General features: G+C 39.0%; 1 protein-coding gene across 2 annotated transcripts in view; it reads left to right on the top strand.

Moving 5' to 3' along the window:
- Window positions 1-21,508, top strand: part of LOC133536847 (FRAS1-related extracellular matrix protein 2-like) — a 334,085-nt gene that overhangs the window by 237,494 nt on the left and 75,083 nt on the right. For both annotated transcript variants that reach the window (XM_061877482.1, XM_061877483.1), the window contains exons 7-8: window positions 3,443-3,568; window positions 5,370-5,621. In XM_061877482.1, coding sequence (XP_061733466.1) covers window positions 3,443-3,568; window positions 5,370-5,621 — 378 coding nt within the window. The remainder of the gene's footprint in view (window positions 1-3,442; window positions 3,569-5,369; window positions 5,622-21,508) is intronic.

The following is a 21,508-nucleotide window of genomic DNA, read 5'->3' on the forward strand; positions in this document are numbered from 1 at the left end:
GCTCAAGTGTAGCACCGCCACCGAGATAGGAAAAGTGCTTGGTATAAATATGGATCGTGCCTCTCGGCGTCCCAGTGGGCTTTGCCGGGTGAAAAAGGGGAAATTTGCTGTCAAAAAATTATGCAAATTAACATGTTTAGTCACTTATTTGTCTCGCTGGACATCAGCCGCCAATCAGCATCAACTCGTGTTAGCACATTTGTTGAGTTGACTCGTGGTAATTGTCATGTGTTAATAAAAGTAGTTTTTTTTCCACCCCTGTTAATTAATTAGTCAAGTTATCTCATCCATTGACAGCTCGTTGTATAATTTACATATATTATTATCCAGTGTATATTCTTTAGACTAGAGGTACTGCATGCAGGATTGTTGTGATATTTCTGTTGATTAAACTTTCTTTTGATATATATTTTTTTTTTCAACCCACTTTGCATTTGTCCACTAATTTAATTGACTTTAAATAAACATTGGCATTGATCCAACACACAAGTGAAACTTAAAAATGGCAGTGGGTTTAAAATAAATAGTGACTTTAAATACATATTGGCATTGATCCAACTCACAAGTGTACCTTTAAAAATGGCAGGGGTTTAAATTAAAAACATGAATAATTATTATATCAGCTTTTATGTTAGCATGTAAGATAGCATGTAAGCTAACTGGCAATTAACGCTCCATATGCCATTTAGTGATTACCACGCTAGTTGGAGGCTAACTATTAGCGATGCCATAATGTATTGATTGAATATCTTAGTATCTTTCGGACTAGATTAATCTAAAACATAATATTATACAGGATATATGAGTAAGGGGTCCCAGTGTCAGCTCTCTATCAGTTTGGGGGTCCTTGGCTTGGAAAATGTTGCAGGAAATGTCAGAAAAAAAATAAGAAACAATGACACAATGACATTTTTGGGGCTGATCCGGATCATTTCTACTACATTACTTTACAGTATGTTCACATTACGTGGGGCTTCACGGTGGCAGAGGGGTTAGTGCGTCTGCCTCACAATACGAAGTTCCTGCAGTCCTGGGTTCAAATCCAGTGTGTGGAGTTTGCATGTTCTCCCCGTGAATGCGTGGGTTCCTTCCGGGTACTCCGGCTTCCTCCCACTTCCAAAGACATGCACCTGGGGATAGGTTGATTGGCAACACTAAATTGGCCCTAGTGTGTGAATGTGAGTGTGGATGTTGTCTGTCTATCATTGTTGGCCCTGCGATGAGGTGGCGACTTGTCCAGGGTGTACCCTGCCTTCCGCCCGATTGTAGCTGAGATAGGCGCCAGCGCCCCCCGCGACCCCGAAAGGGAATAAGCGGTAGAAAATGGATGGATGTTCACATTACCAGTTTCAACTACCGTCTGTGCGTGAGCGTCCCCGCCTCCACCCGCGGAGACAAAGACAGTGGATAACTGACAAGAGGCTTTAATCTGCTTCTTTAATTCCGCTATAGACGGCTCAAAAATTTCTGATCTGATTTTGATGAAACTTTGAGGAAATATCAGAAATGGGGTAAATAACAAGGGATGACATTTGGGGGCTGATCCGAATCACCGTTGGAATTCAGACTTGTTTAACAATTGCGAGGTAGGATCTGGCGGAGTTCTGCGTTCTCTGGGTGCTTTTCTAATTATTTAAGTTATTTCCATAGTAAATATATTTATGTATATTATAAATAATGTGTCAGTTCGTACCCCTTATTATTATTTCTTCCTCTACTTATTCTATGATTTATTAACATACGGTCGTGGTCAAAAGTTTACATACACTTGTATAAAACATAATATCACGGCTGTCTTGAGTTTCCAATATTTTCTCCAACTCTTATTTTTTTGTGATAGAGTGATTGGAGCACATACTTGTTGGTCACAAAAAACATTCATGAAGTTTAGGTCTTTTATGAATTTATTATGGGTCTACTGAAAATGTGACCAAATCTGCTGGGTCAAAAGTATACATAGTGCAATGTTAATATTTGGTTACATGTCCCTTGGCAAGTTTCACTGCATTAAGGTGTTTTTGGTAGCCATCCACAAGCTTCTGTTTGAAATTTTGACCACTCCTCCTGACAAAATTGGTGGAGTTCAGCTACATTTGTTGGTTTTCTGATATGGACTTGTTTCTTCAGCATTGTCCCATGTTTAAGTCAGAACTTTGGGAAGGCCATTCTAAAACCTTAATTCTAGCCAGATTTAGCAATCCCTTTACCACTTTTGACCTGTGTTTGGGGGCATTGTCCTGTTGGAACACCCAACTGTGCCCAAGACCCAGCCTCCGGGCTGATGATTTTAGGTTATCCTGAAGAATTTGGAGTCAATCCTCCTTTTTCATTGACCCATTTACTCTCTTTAGAGCACTGGTTCCATTGGCAGCAAAATAGTCCCAGCGCATAACAGGCCCAGCACCAATGCTTGATGGTAGCCATGGTGTTCCTTGGATTAAAGGCCTCACTTTTTCTCCTCCAAACATTCATCCATCCATCCATTTTTTTACCGCTTGTCCCTTTTTGGGTTGCGAGGGTTGCTGGAGCATATCTCAGCTGCATTAAGGCGGAAGGCGGGGTACACCCGGGACAAGTCGCCACCTCATCGCAGGGCCAACACAGATAGACAGACAACATTCACACTCACATTCAGACACTAGGGCCAATTTAGTGTTGCCAATCAACCTATCCCCAGGTGCATGTCTTTGGAGGTGGGAGGAAGCCAAAGTACCTGAAGGGAACCCACGCAGTCATGGGGAGAACATGCAAACTCCACACAGAAAGATCCCGAGCCCGGGATTGAACTCAGAACCCTTGTATTGTGAGGCACATGCACTAACCCCTGTTTCACCGTGCTGCCTCCTCCAAACATATTGCTGGGTATTGTGGCCAAACAGCTCAATTTTTGTTTCATCTGACATCACATGGACAAAGATAAGACCTACTGGAGGAAAATTTTGTGGTCAGATGAAACAAAAATTGAGCTGAAAATTATTGGAAACTCAAGACAGCCATGGCATTATGTTCCTTACAAGTGTAAGTAAACTTTTGACCACGACTGTATCTATTCATTTAGCTTCTTTTTTTCTTGTTTCTCTTTGTCATTTTCTTCCATAGCTGTATAAGCAATGGGTTGTTACCCATTCGCCCCACTGGAAAATACTATTATTTTTCAACAGGAAATGATCAAGCTATGAGTCATTGCTAAAACACGGCAAATAGGCATTGTTAGATAAGCTGTGCTTCTTCCAACTTCTTTTCGGACATGTGAACATGTGCATAAGTGTAGACGTCAAGTTAATTTTTCAAAGCACGTCGAAAGCAAATCAAGCCATGACTGTTGTCCCTTGAGACAATACTGTAATTGGAAAAAAACAGAAGATGATAAAGTTGTGGTTCTATCATATTCAATTGGAATCCCCCCCACCCCCCCTCACCCCCCTTCCCCCGCTACTTTCAGAGTCGGCCGTGTTCATCCCATCGGCCACGTACAACATCGAGGAGGACGCCGGCGAGCTGATGGTGCCCGTGAGGCGTAGCGGAGACGTCAGTCAGGAGCTCATGGTGGTCTGCTTCACCCAGCAAGGTAAAATAATGTTGTGAGCTTTTCACCGCAAAGCGTGCACATTTCCCACTTGGATATATTGGGAGAGCTTGGCAGGCGCTCTCATTTCCAAGAGTAGTGTTCTCCAGAGCTTACAGATACTGTACATAACAACCCCAAAAAAAAAAAACACAAGGCGGCATCATTGCATTATTATGGCACACTTGAGGAACATCATAAAATCCACACGGCAGATGTCGAACTGAAACATAAAATGAAATAAGATCTAATATGTCATGTGAGAAGAAATAAGACCGAACGGTGATAAACAAAAATCTATATTTCATCAAAAAAAACACCCACAGGAAGTGTAATTCATCTGTTCCAGGGTCAAACTGTCACCGTCATGAAACCTGATTAAATGTAATCAACTGTACAGGCCAGGGGTGTGGAACTCCTTCTAATTAAGGGCCACAGTTATGAGGTGCATGATATATGAATATAAACATAGAAGGATTTGCTCGATGATATTACACAATTGCATATGCATTCAATTTGTGTTTGTTTTTTACGTAGAATGTAATAAAAAATATATCTACATTTTATGGTGAAAAAAACTGGCACCTCAGTCGTCCTAATTATACAGTAAAATGGTGTTTACAACCAGTTAAAAAAACTGGCAGTTCTGTCGCCCAGATATTACTGTAAAATGTACGGTGGTTTTATGGAAATTGTATTATTTATTTTTTTTGATAGTGTGGAACATTGTGTTGAAAAAAAGAAAAAACTGACCCATTTTTTTAAAATGGTAAAAACTAAGAGATCAGTTGCCAGAATATTACCATAAAAAATCTGTATCTGTTTTTTCCAATTACATTAATATGCTGTGAAAAATATTGTACATTTTTAAGTAAAAAAAAAACTGGCAGCTCACTCGCCAGAATTTTTCTGTAATAGCAATTGTCATTTTTACTATGTACTATTGGATGGATAACTTGTTTTGGTTTGATAAGTCAAGCAGCTCTTTAATACACATTAACTGACTGTTCTGTTGGCTGGTGACAATCGGAGCCTTTTTGTCTGGTTCCAAAATGGAATGAATACATTTTGTCTTCAAAATTCTACACATTATAGCCCCTGACTATGTAAAAAGTTTTTTGTTTTTTTTTGCAAATGTTTTAAACATTTAAAACTGAAAAAGTAGATGAGTATTCGCAGCATTTGGGGTGTATAGCTCGGTTTGTCAGGCTTGCCCTGACAGTTTTTTTGTGTTTTTAGCCCTATCCCTGCAGCTATAGCCGCCCTAAACAGCAGGCCTGGCCGACCCGTCTGATAAAGCCTGTAAATGTGTTGGTCATGTATGATGTCTTTTTGTTATTTTTGTTTTGTGATGTGCAATGGCTGTATGTTTAAATGTACGGCAGTGAAAATGAATTTCCCCACGGGGACCAATAAATCTAAATCTAATCTAATCTCTGGCAGCAATTACAGCCTTAAGTCTTTTTGAATACGATGCCGCAAGCTTGACACGCCTATCTTTGGGCAGTTTCACCCATTCCTCTTTGCAGAGCCTCTCAAACTCCATCAGGTTGGATGGGAAGCGCTGGCTTTAATCTGCAAAGTATTGAGCAAAGGCTGTGAATACTAATGTACATGAGATGTGTTCCTAGTTTTTTGTTATTAATAAATTTGGCAATTTAAAAAAAAATAAAAATTCACATTGTCATTATGTTTTGAGGTAAAAAATTAATGCATTCCATTTTGAAATAAGGGTGTAACACAACAAAATGAGGAAAAAGTGAAGCACTGTGAATACTTTCCATGTTCCCGTCTCTCCTTCCAGTGTCAGCCACGGGCACCGTGCCCACCACCGTGCTGTCCTACTCGGACTACATCTCTCGCCCTGAAGACCACCACAGCATCTTGCGCTTCGACAAAGACGAGGTGGAGAAGCCCTGCCGAGTGGTGATCATCGACGACTCCTTGTACGAGGAGGAGGAGAGCTTCAACATCACCCTCAGCATGCCAATGGGGGGGCGCTTGGGAGGACGGTTCCCCAGCGCCAGAATCACCCTTCTGCCCGACATGGACGACAGTAAGTCAAATTGTGTATTTTTTTTGTTAATGCAGGATGCTGATCATGCACGTGCAAGGGTTTCCCCTCAATAAATTTGATTGTGGCGGTGCGCCATGGCAACATATTAACCACCACACCTAAAAACAATAAAGTAATATAATGAAGAAGACACACAAAGTCTGGCAATTTTTTTACCTTTTATTGCCAAGCTTATGCTAAGAACAGGCCTGATTCCAACAAGTATTTCCTCTGTGCACACACGTTTGTCTTCATGTTTCACTCTTGGATACACAACATTTTTTCATTCTCTGTCGACACAAGCGTGTTCACAGACCATGGGGAAAATGTGCTTCATGACACATTAACATACGCAGTAACACCAGCAGGTAGTTACAGTATGAATGGACGTATACAGTTTACTATTTGCACACTATTGACTAATGATGCAGCAGAAATGTGGTTGCAAAAAAGACGTACTTTGAGTTTTTTGATGACGTAAAGCATACCTACAGGGTTGTAGACATACGTTAATGCAACATTTTTGACTTGGTGGCCGCATTGGGCTAAAAAAATTTGGTCGAGGGCCAAAAGCTGACTGCATTTAAAGTAACCTTTGTGTGTGTGTGCGCGTGTGTGTGTGTGTGTGTGTGTGTGTGTGTGTGTGTGTGTGTGTGTGTGTGTGTATGTGTGTATATATATATATATACATATATATATATATATATATATATATATATATATATATATATATATATATATATATAGGTATATATGTATACAAATATACGTATATTATGTATACATGTACATATATAATATATAATATATATACATTTATAGAGTATGTGTATATGTACACATATAATGTGTGTGTGTGTGTGTGTGTGCGTGCGTGCGTGAGTACATATTTTAGTAATTTAATGGATGTATAATAACAATTCATATAATTGGATTTTTAGACTTCTACCTTGTTCACTCTCATGACCACGATCCACTCTGCACAGGTTTAGTACATCAGCTTTGCGAGGTGCTCTCAAGTTTGCACGTGTAGGTTAGCACACGCAAGCCTTGAGTAAATCAGGCCCTTAGTGTTTCAAAGGGAAGTCGCCGAGATTTGTGCGTAGCTTCCAGCTGAATCTTTGTTCGCATACACTTGATTCCAATTCCACGGTTCCTGCTTGCAGTCAGATGCTAGAACATCCAGGCAAACGTGGGACTGAAATATTTTTATATATAGAAAATAAAATAAATGAAAAACACCACCTGCAAAAATCCCTTCAACCTAAACCTATTGAAAGCTTGATGAGTATGTTGATGATGCAAAGCCATAGCGGTGGCCCTATTTATGCGCGTACCTATAGCACAGGTCTGGCTTCTATACAACAGGTTCCAGACTGTGGAACAGGTTCCCATGGAAGTCAGGCTTGAAGTGGATTTGTTTGACCTACTTGAATAAGGAGGAAGCTACGTGAGTGGAATGGCGCCTGCTGGAACCTGACTGAGTGACTGATTGAGCGTGAGGGTCTTGAGTTCTCGCCGCTTCTGCTTGTGAACTCCTGAAGCTTCATAATGACTTCCACTCCTCACGCCGATTGGATCAGTCTGACTTGTGATGAGGTGGAAGTTTTTTAACTAGTGTTTATTTATACTGCTGTTATTTGTTTTGATTTGTCCCTTTGTTGTTGTCTTTTTGTATAGACTATAGACAGCGATTTTAAAACTTGACAAACAAGTCAATGGCATTTTAAAATTGTGTTTTTATCACCTTCGTCTTTTAGTAAAGGTTAAACCGTTTTTATCTTTTAACCTTTTTGAACAAGTCGTGCATGCTTTAATTTCAAGTCGCCTGGACTATTGCAATGCACTTTATGCTGGCATTAGCCAAAAAGCTCTCTCCCGATTGGATTGGATTGGATTGGATTGGATTGGATTGGATTGGATTGGATTGGATTGGATTGGATTTTGCATTTACTGTGTTTTTCAGACTATTTAGCACACCCACTGAATTTTAGAAGAAAAATATATGTTTCCATATATTAGCCGCACTGGACTATAAAACGCAGATGTATACGTTGTGAAACCAGTTATTTACAAATAAATATTTTGTGAATGATTATTTACGTACCTAATTATTTCCAAACGGTGCCTGTCACACGTCAGTAAAACGGCTATTCAAACAAAACATAAGTCATCGTCATAGACACAGTACCTGTGGAAGCTAGCTCTCCAATCAGCTAAACAGACTCAATAACTCGACAGTGACGTTTTGGTCAATTTACGAAACTGAAAAAATACAAAAATAATGCCATTGTAAGTTAATTACAGTATACTAGCAGATATACTCGTAAACGTGTTAACATATTAGCTAATGCTGAAGATGCTAGCTTGATTTTAGTACGATAGCATGCACAAAAATATGCACGAAAACTCTCCTACAGACATCACATATGGTACGGTTTAGTAAGTGTGAATAGTGTAGGTTATATTGTAAAACTTCAAATTGTTGCTTTGAGTAAAAATAATATGGACGACTAGAAGACGGAATGGCACTTGAACTTCCGATTCAAAGCACAAAACAGAAGGGAGTTATGTAGTCGTTCACCCCACAAAACCTGCCGTGAACAAACTCATCAAAAAGATGGCGCCATACCACAAATAATAACCCAGCTTTTCAGTGTCTATTGAAAACTACTCGTTGAATCAAAAATGTTAGGGCCCTAAACCATCCATGAAAAATCCATGAATTAGCCACACCGTTTTATAAGCCACAGGGTACAAACCATAAGGAAAAAAAGTAGTGGCTTACAGTCCCGAATTTACAGTAATAGCAGCGCCATCACTCAATGAATTTTAACTCAAATAACTAATCATCTCTGTTTGATGATTCAAAAAAATCCAAAATTGTTTTTTTTTTAATAAAATTAAGTTTTTCTGTCCTGTCAGCCCACTCAGGCAAATCATATTGTTGATGTAGATGACCTTACCGATTGTACAGATTTACTTTAGACAAGACAATTGTTGGATACTTCTCTTGTTGCCTTATTTGTATTTAACTTTATTAAATGCTTGGGTAAAATTTTAATAAACAAAACCAGTTTTCTGTCAGGTTATATAGAAATTCATCACAGCTGTTTATCTATTTTATGGAGGAATGTAGGTAATCAAAAATCTGGCATACAACGTTATTAAAAGGTATGTATTTTGAATCGAGAATCGTTTTGAATCGTGAATCGATTCTAAATCGAATCTTAGCCCCCAAAAATCAAATGGAATCGAATTGTGCGGTGTCCAAAGATTCACAGTTCTATTATTTACTTTCTTGAATGGAAGTATACAGTCTTTAAGTTGAAGTTGGGTGGTAATTGTTTTTTGGGCGACAACTAGTGGCCAAAAAATGTCATTAAGTTAAACTCATGATGCAGTAAGTTGAATGGTGCGTGCACGTTTGTTACTGGATACTCTCTAATACACTTTGCCTTGAAAATGTTAAGTAGTATGCAACTTCTTAACATTTAGTAGTGTTGGCTTTTGGAAGCGGAGTTTTGAAGCATGGCACTGCACCGTGCCTCACACCCCCCACCCTGCCCTACCCTAGGAGGCCCACGCAACTATTTGAGTAGAACTGAATTAAGGACACTTATTTTGTATGTCTAGCATTGGTGCTTTTGTGTGCTTAGTTGTTGTTTAGCTGCCAGCTCCTAGTAGCCTAGAGCTTACCATGTTTGTAAATGACTTGACTAAAATAGAAGAAAAGACCAACCAGCTTGGACACCCATGATGTAAATCAGGGGTCGGCAACCCGCGGTTCCGGAGCCGCATGTGGCTCTTTGGCAACTCTGATGTGGCACAGCAGCATAATCGCCGACTCCCCAGACTGTTACAGGGGGATTCCGGATTTCCATGCCTCTCCCGGACAACAGTCTCCGATTTTCACTCGGACTACAACATTAAGGGTGTGCCGTGATGGCTTTACTTTTAACATCCTCTACATGTTATTGTGCCCGCCTTTACGCAATGTTATCGGCGTGCAGACCGGACACATGCATTTCGCTGCTTCTTTTGTCATATGTACGAGATTGCAAGGCATACTTGGTGATACAGGTTACAATGAAGGTTGTGATATAAACAACTTTAACACTCTTACTAATATGCACCACACTGTGAACCCACAACAAACAAAAATGACAAGCGCATTTTGGGAGAACATCCTCACACTAACACAACATAAACGCAACACAAGAAATACCCAGAATCCTTTGCATCCATGACTATTCCTGACTATATCATACAGCCCCAAACCACGCCCACCTCAACCGACTCACAGCGAAGGGGGCGGGATTTGGTGCTAGCGTTGTATAATATAGTCAGGAACAGTCATGGATGCAAAGGATTCTGAGTATTTTTTGTGTTGTGTTACCGTGAGGATGTTCTCCCGAAATGTGTTTTTGTAATTCTTGTTTGGTTTGGGTTCACAGTGTGGCGCATATTAGTAGGAGTGTTAAAGTTGTTTATATCACAACCTTTAGTGTAACCTGTATCACCCAATATGCCTTGCAATCTCGTACGTGTATCTGCGGAAGCCACATACAACATGTTTCCGGATTGGCAAGCAGTTTGTACATGTTGTAGAAGGCGTCAAAGGCAATGGCTTCATAGCACGCCCTTATTATTGTTATCGGGGTGACCACCAGCAGATATTTGCGAGATTGGTTGCGGCTCCCATTGTCTTCTCTATTTTGTGAAACAGGTGAAAATGGCTCTTTGAGTGGTAAAGGTTGCCGACTCCTGATGTTGATGAACGTATCTGCTGTACAGATTTATTGTCAACAAGAAAAGTGTGGAATACTTCTCTTGCAATTTTTGTATTTGACTATTAAAAGTTTGGATAGATTTTTTTTATTTTTTTAACAAATTCAGTTTTCTTCTTTTCGGACAAATGAGGATTCACAACCTTATATTTTTTAAGCTGAACATACGGAGGATGAACCGTTGCTTATAAAAGCCAGTGCGAAAGAAGATCGAGCCGTTGGAGCAGACCGAAGCATAGAGAATGAAGTGAAAGTGACTCGAAGCTGCAAAATGTGGAATTTGAAGCCATGCTATTTTTACATAAATGGAGTGCTCGCCCACATAAACCGGAACAAAAATGTCCCCGGCCAGCTGGACCGAACACACAATTGTCCATTAAGTAATATAGAAACTTAATGGAACTGTTTATTTCAAAGAAGGATATAGTTAATCATAGATTTGGCACCCAATGTTATCAAAAAAAAGTATTGATTTTGGATTGAGAATCATTTTGAATCAAGAACCGATTCTGAATCGAATCGTTACAACCAAGAAACTAATTGAATTGAATCTTGTGGTGGCCAAAGATTCACAACCCTACTAATAAATGATAATCATCTATATGATGCAATGATGAACTGAAAGAAGTGGGAAAAAAAGGGAAAAAAACTGCTAAATTGAAATAACGTCCAATCCAAAGTTATTTTTTTAGCACGGCAGCATGTTTATCTTGTCGAGTGCAGTTCTACATTGCAACATTGCAGTCTTCCTCACATTACATAGTCAATCCACCATTGATTCTTCTTGCATTTCCCAAGCAGTGGAAGACTGTCGGCTTTTGCTAAAGCCCCAATCATCAGCGACTTACGCACACTGCTAACGTTGAAGGTAAAACGTACACTTAGTGTTCCTGCGGGCATTTGACGACCAACAATGGAGGAATAATGGTGTAACAGGACAGAGGAGGATGAAAGGAAGAACTGCACTCCGACTGACAAGCTGCATTAACATTTTTGTTTGTTTCTGCCTGATGAGCAATCATGTGTTCCGGCCTCCAAAATGTGTGTACAAGTGGAAATCTACTGCGTGTGTGTAACATGTGTGTGTCTTGAGTGACAGTCCCAATCATCCCATGCATAGCGCTTGTCAGCAAATCACCAAACTCCCCTTCCTTTCTGCACAAACAAGCTTTAGTGCGTGTCGTGTGCTTTTCACCTGGGTCTCGGTGCTTGTCTTATACGCCGCGGCAAATGCCCGAAGCTGTCATCAGTCTGGCGTCTTCTCCTACTTAGCGTTTGACAAATGACGCACAGCACACTACTCTAAGCCGCTTTTTTGGACTGGGTAAATAGATTTGTTTCTTTAAGACCAGACCTGAGCAAATCAGGGCCCGGGGGCCACATGTGGCCCGTTAAGCTTTTCAATCTGGCCCGCCGGACATTCCCAAATACAAACCCTGTTTCCATATGAGTTAGGAAATTGTGTTAAAGTTATATATAAACGGAATACAATGATTTGCAAATCCTTTTCAACCCATATTCAATTGAATGCACTACAAAGACAAGATATTTGATCATAAACTTTTTTTTTTTTTTTTTGCAAATAATAATTAACTTGGAATTTCATGGCTGCAACAAGTGCCAAAGTAATTGGGACAGGGCATGTTCACCACTGTGTTACATCACCTTTTCTTTTAACAACACTCTAAACGTTTGGGAACTGAGGAAACTAATTGTTGAAGCTTTGAAAGTGGAATTATTTCCCATTCTTGTTTTATGTAGAGCTTCAGTCGTTCAACAGTCCGGGGTCTCCGCTGTCGTATTTTACGCTTCATAATACGCCACACATTTTCGAAGGGAGACAGGTCTTCACTGCAGGCGGGCCATGAAAGTACCAGCACTCTTTTTTTTATGAAGCCACGCTGTTGTAACACGTGCTGAATGTGGCTTGGCATTGTCTTGCTGAAATAAGCAGGGGCGTCCATGAAAAAGACGGCGCTTAGATGGCAGCATATGTTGTTCCACAACCTGTATGTACCTTTCAGCATTAATGGTGCATTCACAGATGTGTAAGTTACCCATGCCTTGGGCACTAATGCACCCCCATACCATCACAGATGCTGGCTTTTGAACTGTGCGTCGACAACAGTCTGGATGGTTCGCTTCATCTTTGGTCCAGATGACACAATGTCGAATATTTCCAAAAACAATTTGAAATGTGGACTCTTCAGACCACAGTACATTTTTCAACTTTGCATGAGTCCATCTTAGATGATATCGGGCCCAGAGAAGCCGGCGGCGTTTCTGGATGTTGTTGATAAATGGCTTTCGCTTTGTATAGTAGAGTTTTTAACTTGCACTTACAGATGTAGTGACAAACTGTATTTAGTGACAGTGATTTTCTGAAGTGTTCCTGAGCCCATGTGGTGATATCCTTTAGAGATTGATGTCGGTTTTTGATACAGTGCCGTCTGAGGGATCGGAGGTCACGGTCATTCAATGTTGGTTTCCGGCCATGCCGCTTACGTGGAGTGATTTCTCCAGATTCTCTGAACCTTTTGATGATATTATGGACCGTAGATGTTGAAATCCCTAAATGTCTTGCAATTGCACTTTGAGAAACGTTGTTCTTAAACTGTTTGGCTATTTGCTCACGCAGTTGTGGACAAAGGGGTGTACCTCGCCCTATCCTTTCTTGTGAAAGACTGAGCATTTTTTGGGAAGCTGTTTTTATACCCAATTATGGCACTCAATTAGCCTGCACACCTGTAGGGTGTTCCAAATAGGTGTTTGATGAGCATTCCTCCACTTTATCAGTATTCATTGCCACCTTTCCCAACTTCTTTGTCACGTGTTGCTGGCATCAAATTCTAAAGTTAATAATTATTTGCCAAGAAAAAAAAATGTATCAGTTTGAACATCAAATATGTTGTCTTTGTAGCATATTGAAGTGAATATGGGTTGAAAATGATTTGCAAATCATTGTATTCCATTTATATTTACATCTAACACAATTTCCCAACTCATATGGAAACGGGGTTTGTAATTAGTTACTATGGTAACCTACGTCACAGCAGCTCAGACGAGACACCAAGCAGTGTGGGTGGGAAGCTTTTCCACAGACGCGGAAGGAGATTTTTACAACAATGTTCTAAAGCTTAGTGATATATCATATATATCAGTTTGTAAGTGGGTTTATTGTGTACCCATCGCATTCATATTTCACTGTTTGTTGCATTTTTTTTTTGCGTTTCACTTAATTGTAAAATATGTCGATCGAAAGGGGGTGTGACATTCATATTTTGTCAATATTCAGTGTTTTATCGTTCATACAAAATGTTTTAAATTCCATTATATTTTTTAAAATGGTCTGTCATAAGGTTTTTAGTATTCAATCAGACATTATTGTGAGGTTTTGTATTAGTGTTCCTAAAAATAGATATACTGGCCCCCAGACACATTATTTTCTCTACATGTGGCCCTCGAGTCAAAATAATTGCCCAGGCCCGTTTTAGAAGCTCTCCTTTTTGTGCATGACTGTAAACGACATGTGTGGCGCCCCTATGAGTTGTGGTGAACATGCTCGAGTACTTGTAGTACAGATATCATCAACTTTGTATACTCTTTACAAAAAGGTTCAATGACTTATGGACAATTTGTTGCTGAGTCCTGATGTGTCGCACTGGAAAGACACTTGAAATCAGGGGTGTCAAACGTACGGACTGATCCGGAACGCGAAAAGGTTTTATCCCGCCCGCGGGATGAGTTTGCTAAGTATAAAAATGTGCCGAAATGTTTGAATGAAAGAAACTGCTTGTGGAGGTTGCCCTCCAGTGGGTTCTTCAGACCACAAAACATCGCCACAAGAGCCCGGATCAGGGTAATAACACTATTTTATTTTATTTTTTTCAAATAGTTCAGCGGGTTGCTTTCCAGCAATTGTCTTTTTGTGTCTGTCTCTCTCTCACTCTTGCTCCAGTTCCACCAACACTCTCCTCCCGGCTGCTGCCTTTTAACAGAGCGACAGGTGATTAGATAACCAGGCCCAGGTAGGCCATCAAAGCACCTGTCGCTGATCTTGAAGCCGGTCCTGGCACACCCGGCTTCGCTGCAGGTCCGCAGGCCACAACCCCCTCCACATTGCTGTTCTAAATGTGTCCACTAGATGTCGCAATAGCAATTCTTTGTATCTTTGTAGATGATTCTATATATTAAAATGTATAAACCGCATGATGTTAATACATGAAATGAAATGAATTATATATTACATCAGTTGAGGAAAATGAGAAAACTACATAAATAACATCCTGTAGTTTGATTTTGATGTTATTTTTTTATTTTATCTTGACAAATTCAAAATTAACACCACTGAGTTGACTGATGAACGTCATCACATAATTTCTCCAGGAAGTATATATAACAACAAATAAAGATAGAATATTATTTTTTTTTTTTAAAAACTACGAAACAAACATTTTTGATTTTTGATAATTATGATTTAATTTCAAATCGAAGTAAATACAAATTGGCTTTCAGAAATTAATCTATTTTTTAAGCAGCCCTACTAATTAGTATTGTTATTCAAATATTAACACAGTCCTGTTACCTGAATATTTTTTTATATTTTTTTAATTTATATTTTGTTGAATCACTGTAATGTGGTTAGTGTCAACTTGCTATCAGCAATAATGTAATGTGGCTTTTAGTGTTGTCCCAATACCAATATTTTGGTACCGGTACCAAAATGTATTTCGATGCTTTTCGGTACTTTTCGATGCTTTTCGGTACTTTTCGATACTTTTCTAAATAAAAAGGGCACCATAAAAAATTGCCTTATTGGCTTTATTTTGACGAATAATCTTACTCTACATTAAACATATGTTTCTTATTGCAATTTTCTCCTTAAATAAAATAGTGAACATACGAGACAACATGGCTCCTAATTTAGTCTGCTGACGTATGCAGTACCATATTGTGTCATTTATCATTCTATTATTTTGTCAACATTATGAGGGATAAGCTGTAAAAAAAATGTATTATTAATCCACTTGTTTATTTACTGTTAATATCTGCTTTCTTTCTCTTTTTTAACACGTTCTATCTGTTGTTGAATACGTTTGATTAGTTTTGGATGACTCCACAAATTTGGGTATAAATCTGATACCAAGTGGTCACAGGATCATACATTGGTCATATTCAAAGTCGTCCTCATGTGTCCAGGGACGTATTTCTTGAGTTTATAAATATAATATAATTTTTTTTTAAAAAGAAAGAAGATTTTTTGATACTAAAAAATATCTATGTACAGATGTAGTATCGACTCGATACGCTCCTGTACTTGGTATTATTAGAGTGGATGTCAGGTGTAGATCCACCCATGGCAATTGTTTACATTCAGGAACGGTGTCAACGAGCTATGGTGTATAGCAGGGTTCACCAACCTTTTTGAAACCAAGAGCTACTTTTTGGGTACTGATTAATGCGAATTGCTACCAGTTTGATACACACTTAAATAAATTGCCAGAAATAGCCAATTTGCTCAATTTACCTTTAATAAATAAATCTATATATATGTATACATATGGATATATATATATATATATATATATATATATATGTCTTGATTGGATTATCCAGAGAATAGTGCTCGATACCGTGGTAGAGCGCAATATGTAGGTGTGGGAAAAAATCACAAGACTACTTCATCTCTACAGATCTGTTTCATGAGGGGTTCCCTCAATCATCAGGAGATTTTAATGGAAGCATTCACATACAGTGGTTTATATAGAGCACAGAGTGGGTGGGTACAAGCAGGCGTAGGGTGTGGTGATTGGCTCATGTGTTACCTAGGAGGTGTTTCCGTCTATGGCGGCATGTTGAAATGATTTCACTGCGCTTGTTGAGAGATGATAGATCTGGATGATATATAATAAACAGTTTCTCTTTTAAGCATAGGTTGCATCTTTTATTACCACTGTTGTAAGGTGTGCTGGATGCAAGAATTTGCCATGTTATTGAATATTCAACATTATTGTCTTTGAGGTTCCAAATGTGTTTGCTGAGTTCTGTAGAATTCTGCAAAGTCTGGTTTCTAAAGGAGGCGTTGTGATAATAATGTTGAATATTCAATAACATGGCAAATTCTTGCATCCAGCACACCTTACAACAGTGGTAATAAAAGATGCAACCTATGCTTAAAAGAGAAACTGTTTATTATATATCATCCAGATCTATCATCTCTCAACAAGCGCAGTGAAATCATTTCAACATGCCGCCATAGACGGAAACACCTCCTAGGTAACACATGAGCCAATCACCACACCCTACGCCTGCTTGTACCCACCCACTCTGTGCTCTATATAAACCACTGTATGTGAATGCTTCCATTAAAATCTCCTGATGATTGAGGGAACCCCTCATGAAACAGATCTGTAGAGATGAAGTAGTCTTGTGATTTTTTCCCACACCTACATATATATATATATATATATATATATATATATATATATATATATATATATGAAGAGATGAAGTAGTCTTGTGATTTTTTTCCCACACCTACATATATATATATATATATATATATATATATATATATATATATATATATATATATATATATATATATTTATACATATTTCTATATATAACATGTATATATTTTTAATATATACATATATATATATATTTTTTTTAATTTTAATAATAAGTTAGAAGAAATATTTCACATATTCTTTATCGAAAAAGCAGAAGCTAAAATGAAGAATTAAATTAAAATGTATTTATTATTCTTTACAATAAAAAAAAAATACTTGAACATTCATTTAAATTGTTAGGAAAGAAGAGGAAGGAATTTAAAAGGTAAAAGGGTATATGTGTTTAAAAATCCTAAAATCATTTTTAAAGTTGTATTTTTTCTCTAAAATTGTCTTTCTGAAAGTTATAAGAAGCAAAGTAAAAAAATAAATTAATTTATTTAAACAAGTGAAGATTAAGTCTTGAAAATATTTTCTTGGATTTTCAAATTCTATTTGAGTTTTGTCCCTCTTAGAATTAAAAATGTCGAGCAAAGCGAGACCAGCTTGCTAGTAAATAAATACAATTTCAAAAATAGAGGCAGCTCACTGGTAAGTGCTGCTATTTGAGCTATTTTTAGAACAGGCCATCGGGCGACTCATCTGGTCACGCGGCCACCACGTTTGTGACCCCTGGTGTATAGTGAAGCATTTTTTAGCTATTCCTCGTCCTGCAGGAATGATACTTGTAATAAACTTACTTTATTTGTCGCCATGGAGGATTAGTGATCTTAAGTGTTATAGCGACTTCAGAAGTCGCTATAACACTGCCGACGAACGTTAACCGAGAGCTAGCTAGCCATGTCTTGAAGCACCTATTCCTGAGGGTGTTTCAGTGTTATAACTTCACATTTATCATTAGTTTTTAAGCCAGAATTTTGTCCGTTCTCCCTTTCTGTCTACACACATTGTCCGTTTCTAAGTACTCTGTGGCTGTGCGCTGCCGAAAATGCTCGTCTGCTCGTACACCAGCAATGACACGACATGACAATGACGGGGGGCGGTGGGGTGAGGGACCGGTAGTTTTCAAAGGCGATATAGTACCGAACATGATTCATTTGCGGTATCGCGGTACTATACTAATATTCAGTATACCGTACAACCCTAGTGGCTATATTTTCATGTATTTGCCAATTTTCTTAAAAACTCACTCCTGTTACTTAGTCAAATGAGTCATCTTCGGCTTAGGAACCTTGTGCCATTACATGTTTTTTACAGTTTCGTATGTGTACTATCAAATTTAGAGTGGAAAAAGGACAGAAATGTTATGTTTATTTTGAGTGAGTCACAACAAACCATGCTCATTATGTTATCATCAAGGAGCTGGTAATGGAGTACTGAAAGGTAATGGAGGGGTACATTCACACATTTATCACTATCCATCCAAATTAGTCAGCAGAAGTCTCTTAGTTCCGTTGTATTTACAACACACAGCAGTGCATCTCTGTCCCTGAGGGAAAATGCTAGGTATGATTTTTATTACCGCCACCATAACAACTACTCAAAATCTACCGCACCAATTTCCATGAAATGTTATGGAGTACTGTCTGACTCATCCTAACATCTACAAAGTAGGACTTCCTCAGATTGATGCTTTTTATAGGCGAGTCTGATTCATTCGATTTTGTGGGCAGAATGTATATGGTGTCGTTTTTTTGTTTTGTTAAAGCACAGCTAACGGCGATCTCCCACTAATAAACAGATCTTATTTGCGACGTTTTACACCTAAAAAAAAAAAAAAAGGCTAAAAGCCTCAGATAAACAAATAAACACGGTAGAGATTGGATGGTTTAGTGAAGTGCTGTGGTCAGGCCCTGCTGGGATCGACTGCGGTGCTGGCCGAGCGCCAAGCAGACGATCAAACTTAAAGGGGAACTGCACTTTTTGGGGGGGATTTTGCCCATCGTTCACAATCATTTGAGAGACAAGAAGACATGTCTTTTGTTGGGAGGGTGGGGATTTTAAAGATGATTAAAAACGTTTGGAAGATGCGAATAACTGAAGTCACTGTTGTCGCCTTCAAAGCCTCTAAGCCGGAGTTGTCAAACTCAAATACAGATTGGGCCAAAATTTAAAACCGAACAAAGCGGCGGGCCGAGGTTGAACAAATTAACCTTTTAATAGGGACCCAAACAAGTTTTGAATATTGAACAAGCAAGGCTTATATAACTTTATAGTGACATGCACAATCGAGTTTCAAATAATAATAATAATAATCAAAAAATATCAATGGCATATCAAAATTTAAATAAAAATTGAATGCCTCTTTTCGGCGGCAGGGTTTAGGTGGACGGGGTTTGGTGATAGTGGGGGTGTATATTGCAGTGTCCCGGAAGAGTTAGTGCTGCATTCTGGGTAATTGTTCTGTTGTGTTTATGTTGTGTTACGGTGTGGATGTTCTCCCGAAATGTGTTTGTGATTCCTTTTTGGTGTGGGTTCACAGTGTGGCGCATATTTGTAACAGTGTTAAAGTTGTTTATACGGCCACCCTCAGTGTGACCTGTATGGCTGTTGACCAAGTATGTCTTGCATTCACTTGAGTGAGTGTATAAGCCGCATATATTATGTTACAGGGACGGCACGCTGTTTGTATGGAGGAAAAGTGGACGTGGCGACAGGTTATAGAGAACGCCAAAGGCAATGCCTATAAGGCCCACCCCCAATATTGTTGTCCGGGATGAAATTTGGGAGGGGCACTGTACTTTGGGAGTCTTCCGGGAAAATCAGGAGGGTTGGCAAGTAAGAGTATTTGCGGTGAATGCTGTGTTACAGCGGCTCTAATGTTAATTTGATATTGCCTCAAGGGCCAAATTAAATTACACGGCGGGCCAAATTTGGTTTGACACCCATGTTCTAAGACAATATTAAAACCTTTCATCAACGTTTTATACACACACTGCAAGTCTATATTTAATGTAGTAATAGACACCTTCAAAACAATATGTGATATGTTTTGTATACAGACTGCAAGTATATATATAATATAGTAATAGACACCTTCAGAACAATATGTCATATATTTTATATACACACTGCAAGTATAAATTGCCTTTCAAATGTCTATTCTTGGTGTTTGGGTTTTATCAAATAAATTTCCCCAAAAAATGTGACTTGTACTCCAGTGTTACTTATATATGTTTTTTTCCTGCTGTATTATGCATTTTCAGCAGGTGCGACTTTTACTCCGGAGCGACTTATACTCCGAAAAATACGGTACATAATTGACCGTGAATTGATTAACGTGGACCCTGATTTAAACAAGTTGAAAAACTTATTCGGGTGTTACCATTTAGTGGTCAATTATACGGAATATGTACTGTACTGTGCAATCTACTAATAAAAGTTCCAATCAATCAATCAATCAATCAATCTTGTGAGATGATTTTGACCCAACCCGGAAGGTCGTTTAGCTGTTCTGGCGATGAAATGGGGAACGGCGCTGAATAGTTCAAATATTTAATTTTTTCACTTTGAATATGTTTTTTACAATTTTAATTTTGACTGTACCACATAAGATTTGTTTTAATTGATTTTTAAATGCGCCAGTAGATAATCTTCTTTATACACTGTTGATGTGATTCAATCCGCGGTAGGACGTAAATGTGTTTCTGTATAGTATTTCTCCAGCAGCCCTGCGATAAGTTGGCGACTTATCCAGGGTGTACCGCCTTTTGCCCGATTGTAGCTGAGAGGCACCAGCGCCCCCCGCGACCCAAAAGGGAATAAGGGGTAGAAAATGGATGGATGGATGGATGGACGGATTTCTTCAGCGTTGGTCATGTGGTGACATAAATGATGGTATTTTGAGAGGTAATCTTTGACGTTGGACATCACTGAAGGCCTAGGTGGGAAACGCACGGCCCGCCACTGCCGCTGATTGCAGAAAGTGAAGCTTGCCTGAATGTGGTTGGACAAACACGCAAATACAAACGTGACGGTGCAATCTTTTCCCACTTTTGTTGACAGTTTGTCTTTATGTGAAGTTTTCCAGTGACGTCCTTAAAGCCCACAAATGGGCACAAAATGCACCCTGGAGAGCAAGACTAGCACCTCAGTGACAGTATCTCTAAAGGCTACAATGATGTGCTTTTGTTAGCTACAAATGTAGATATATGCCACGTGTTCTCCGGCTGTGAGAAGTCTACGCCAGAGGCTCCAAACGAGAGCTTTCAGAAGTTAAAAGCCGTGAGGCATTAAATGCTTTCTCTTGCTAGGCGGCAGCTCAAAGTCTTGCCTCCAAGCAGAAAGCACTAACAGTGCAACAAAGAACGGCGAGAAAACGGAGGCAATATTTGCCTTTTGCTAATGCGACCATTTGTGTGCAACCACGGGGCGGAATGTTGTCAACTTTTGCACCCGATGAGCAAAGTTTCCCTTCCTCTCTATTTATCCCCTGGCTGACAAGCACACCTTCGCCCACAGAGCGGAAGGTAATTAAAATCTGATTTGTTTGGCATCCAAGTGAGCACACACTCTCTTTACGTGGCTCAGGAACTGAGATTTCTGGCTGTGAGAATGACAAAGCGAGAGAGAGGACTTGCTG

This window comes from Nerophis ophidion, linkage group LG18 (assembly GCF_033978795.1).
Source record: "Nerophis ophidion isolate RoL-2023_Sa linkage group LG18, RoL_Noph_v1.0, whole genome shotgun sequence".
NCBI lineage: Eukaryota > Metazoa > Chordata > Actinopteri > Syngnathiformes > Syngnathidae > Nerophis > Nerophis ophidion.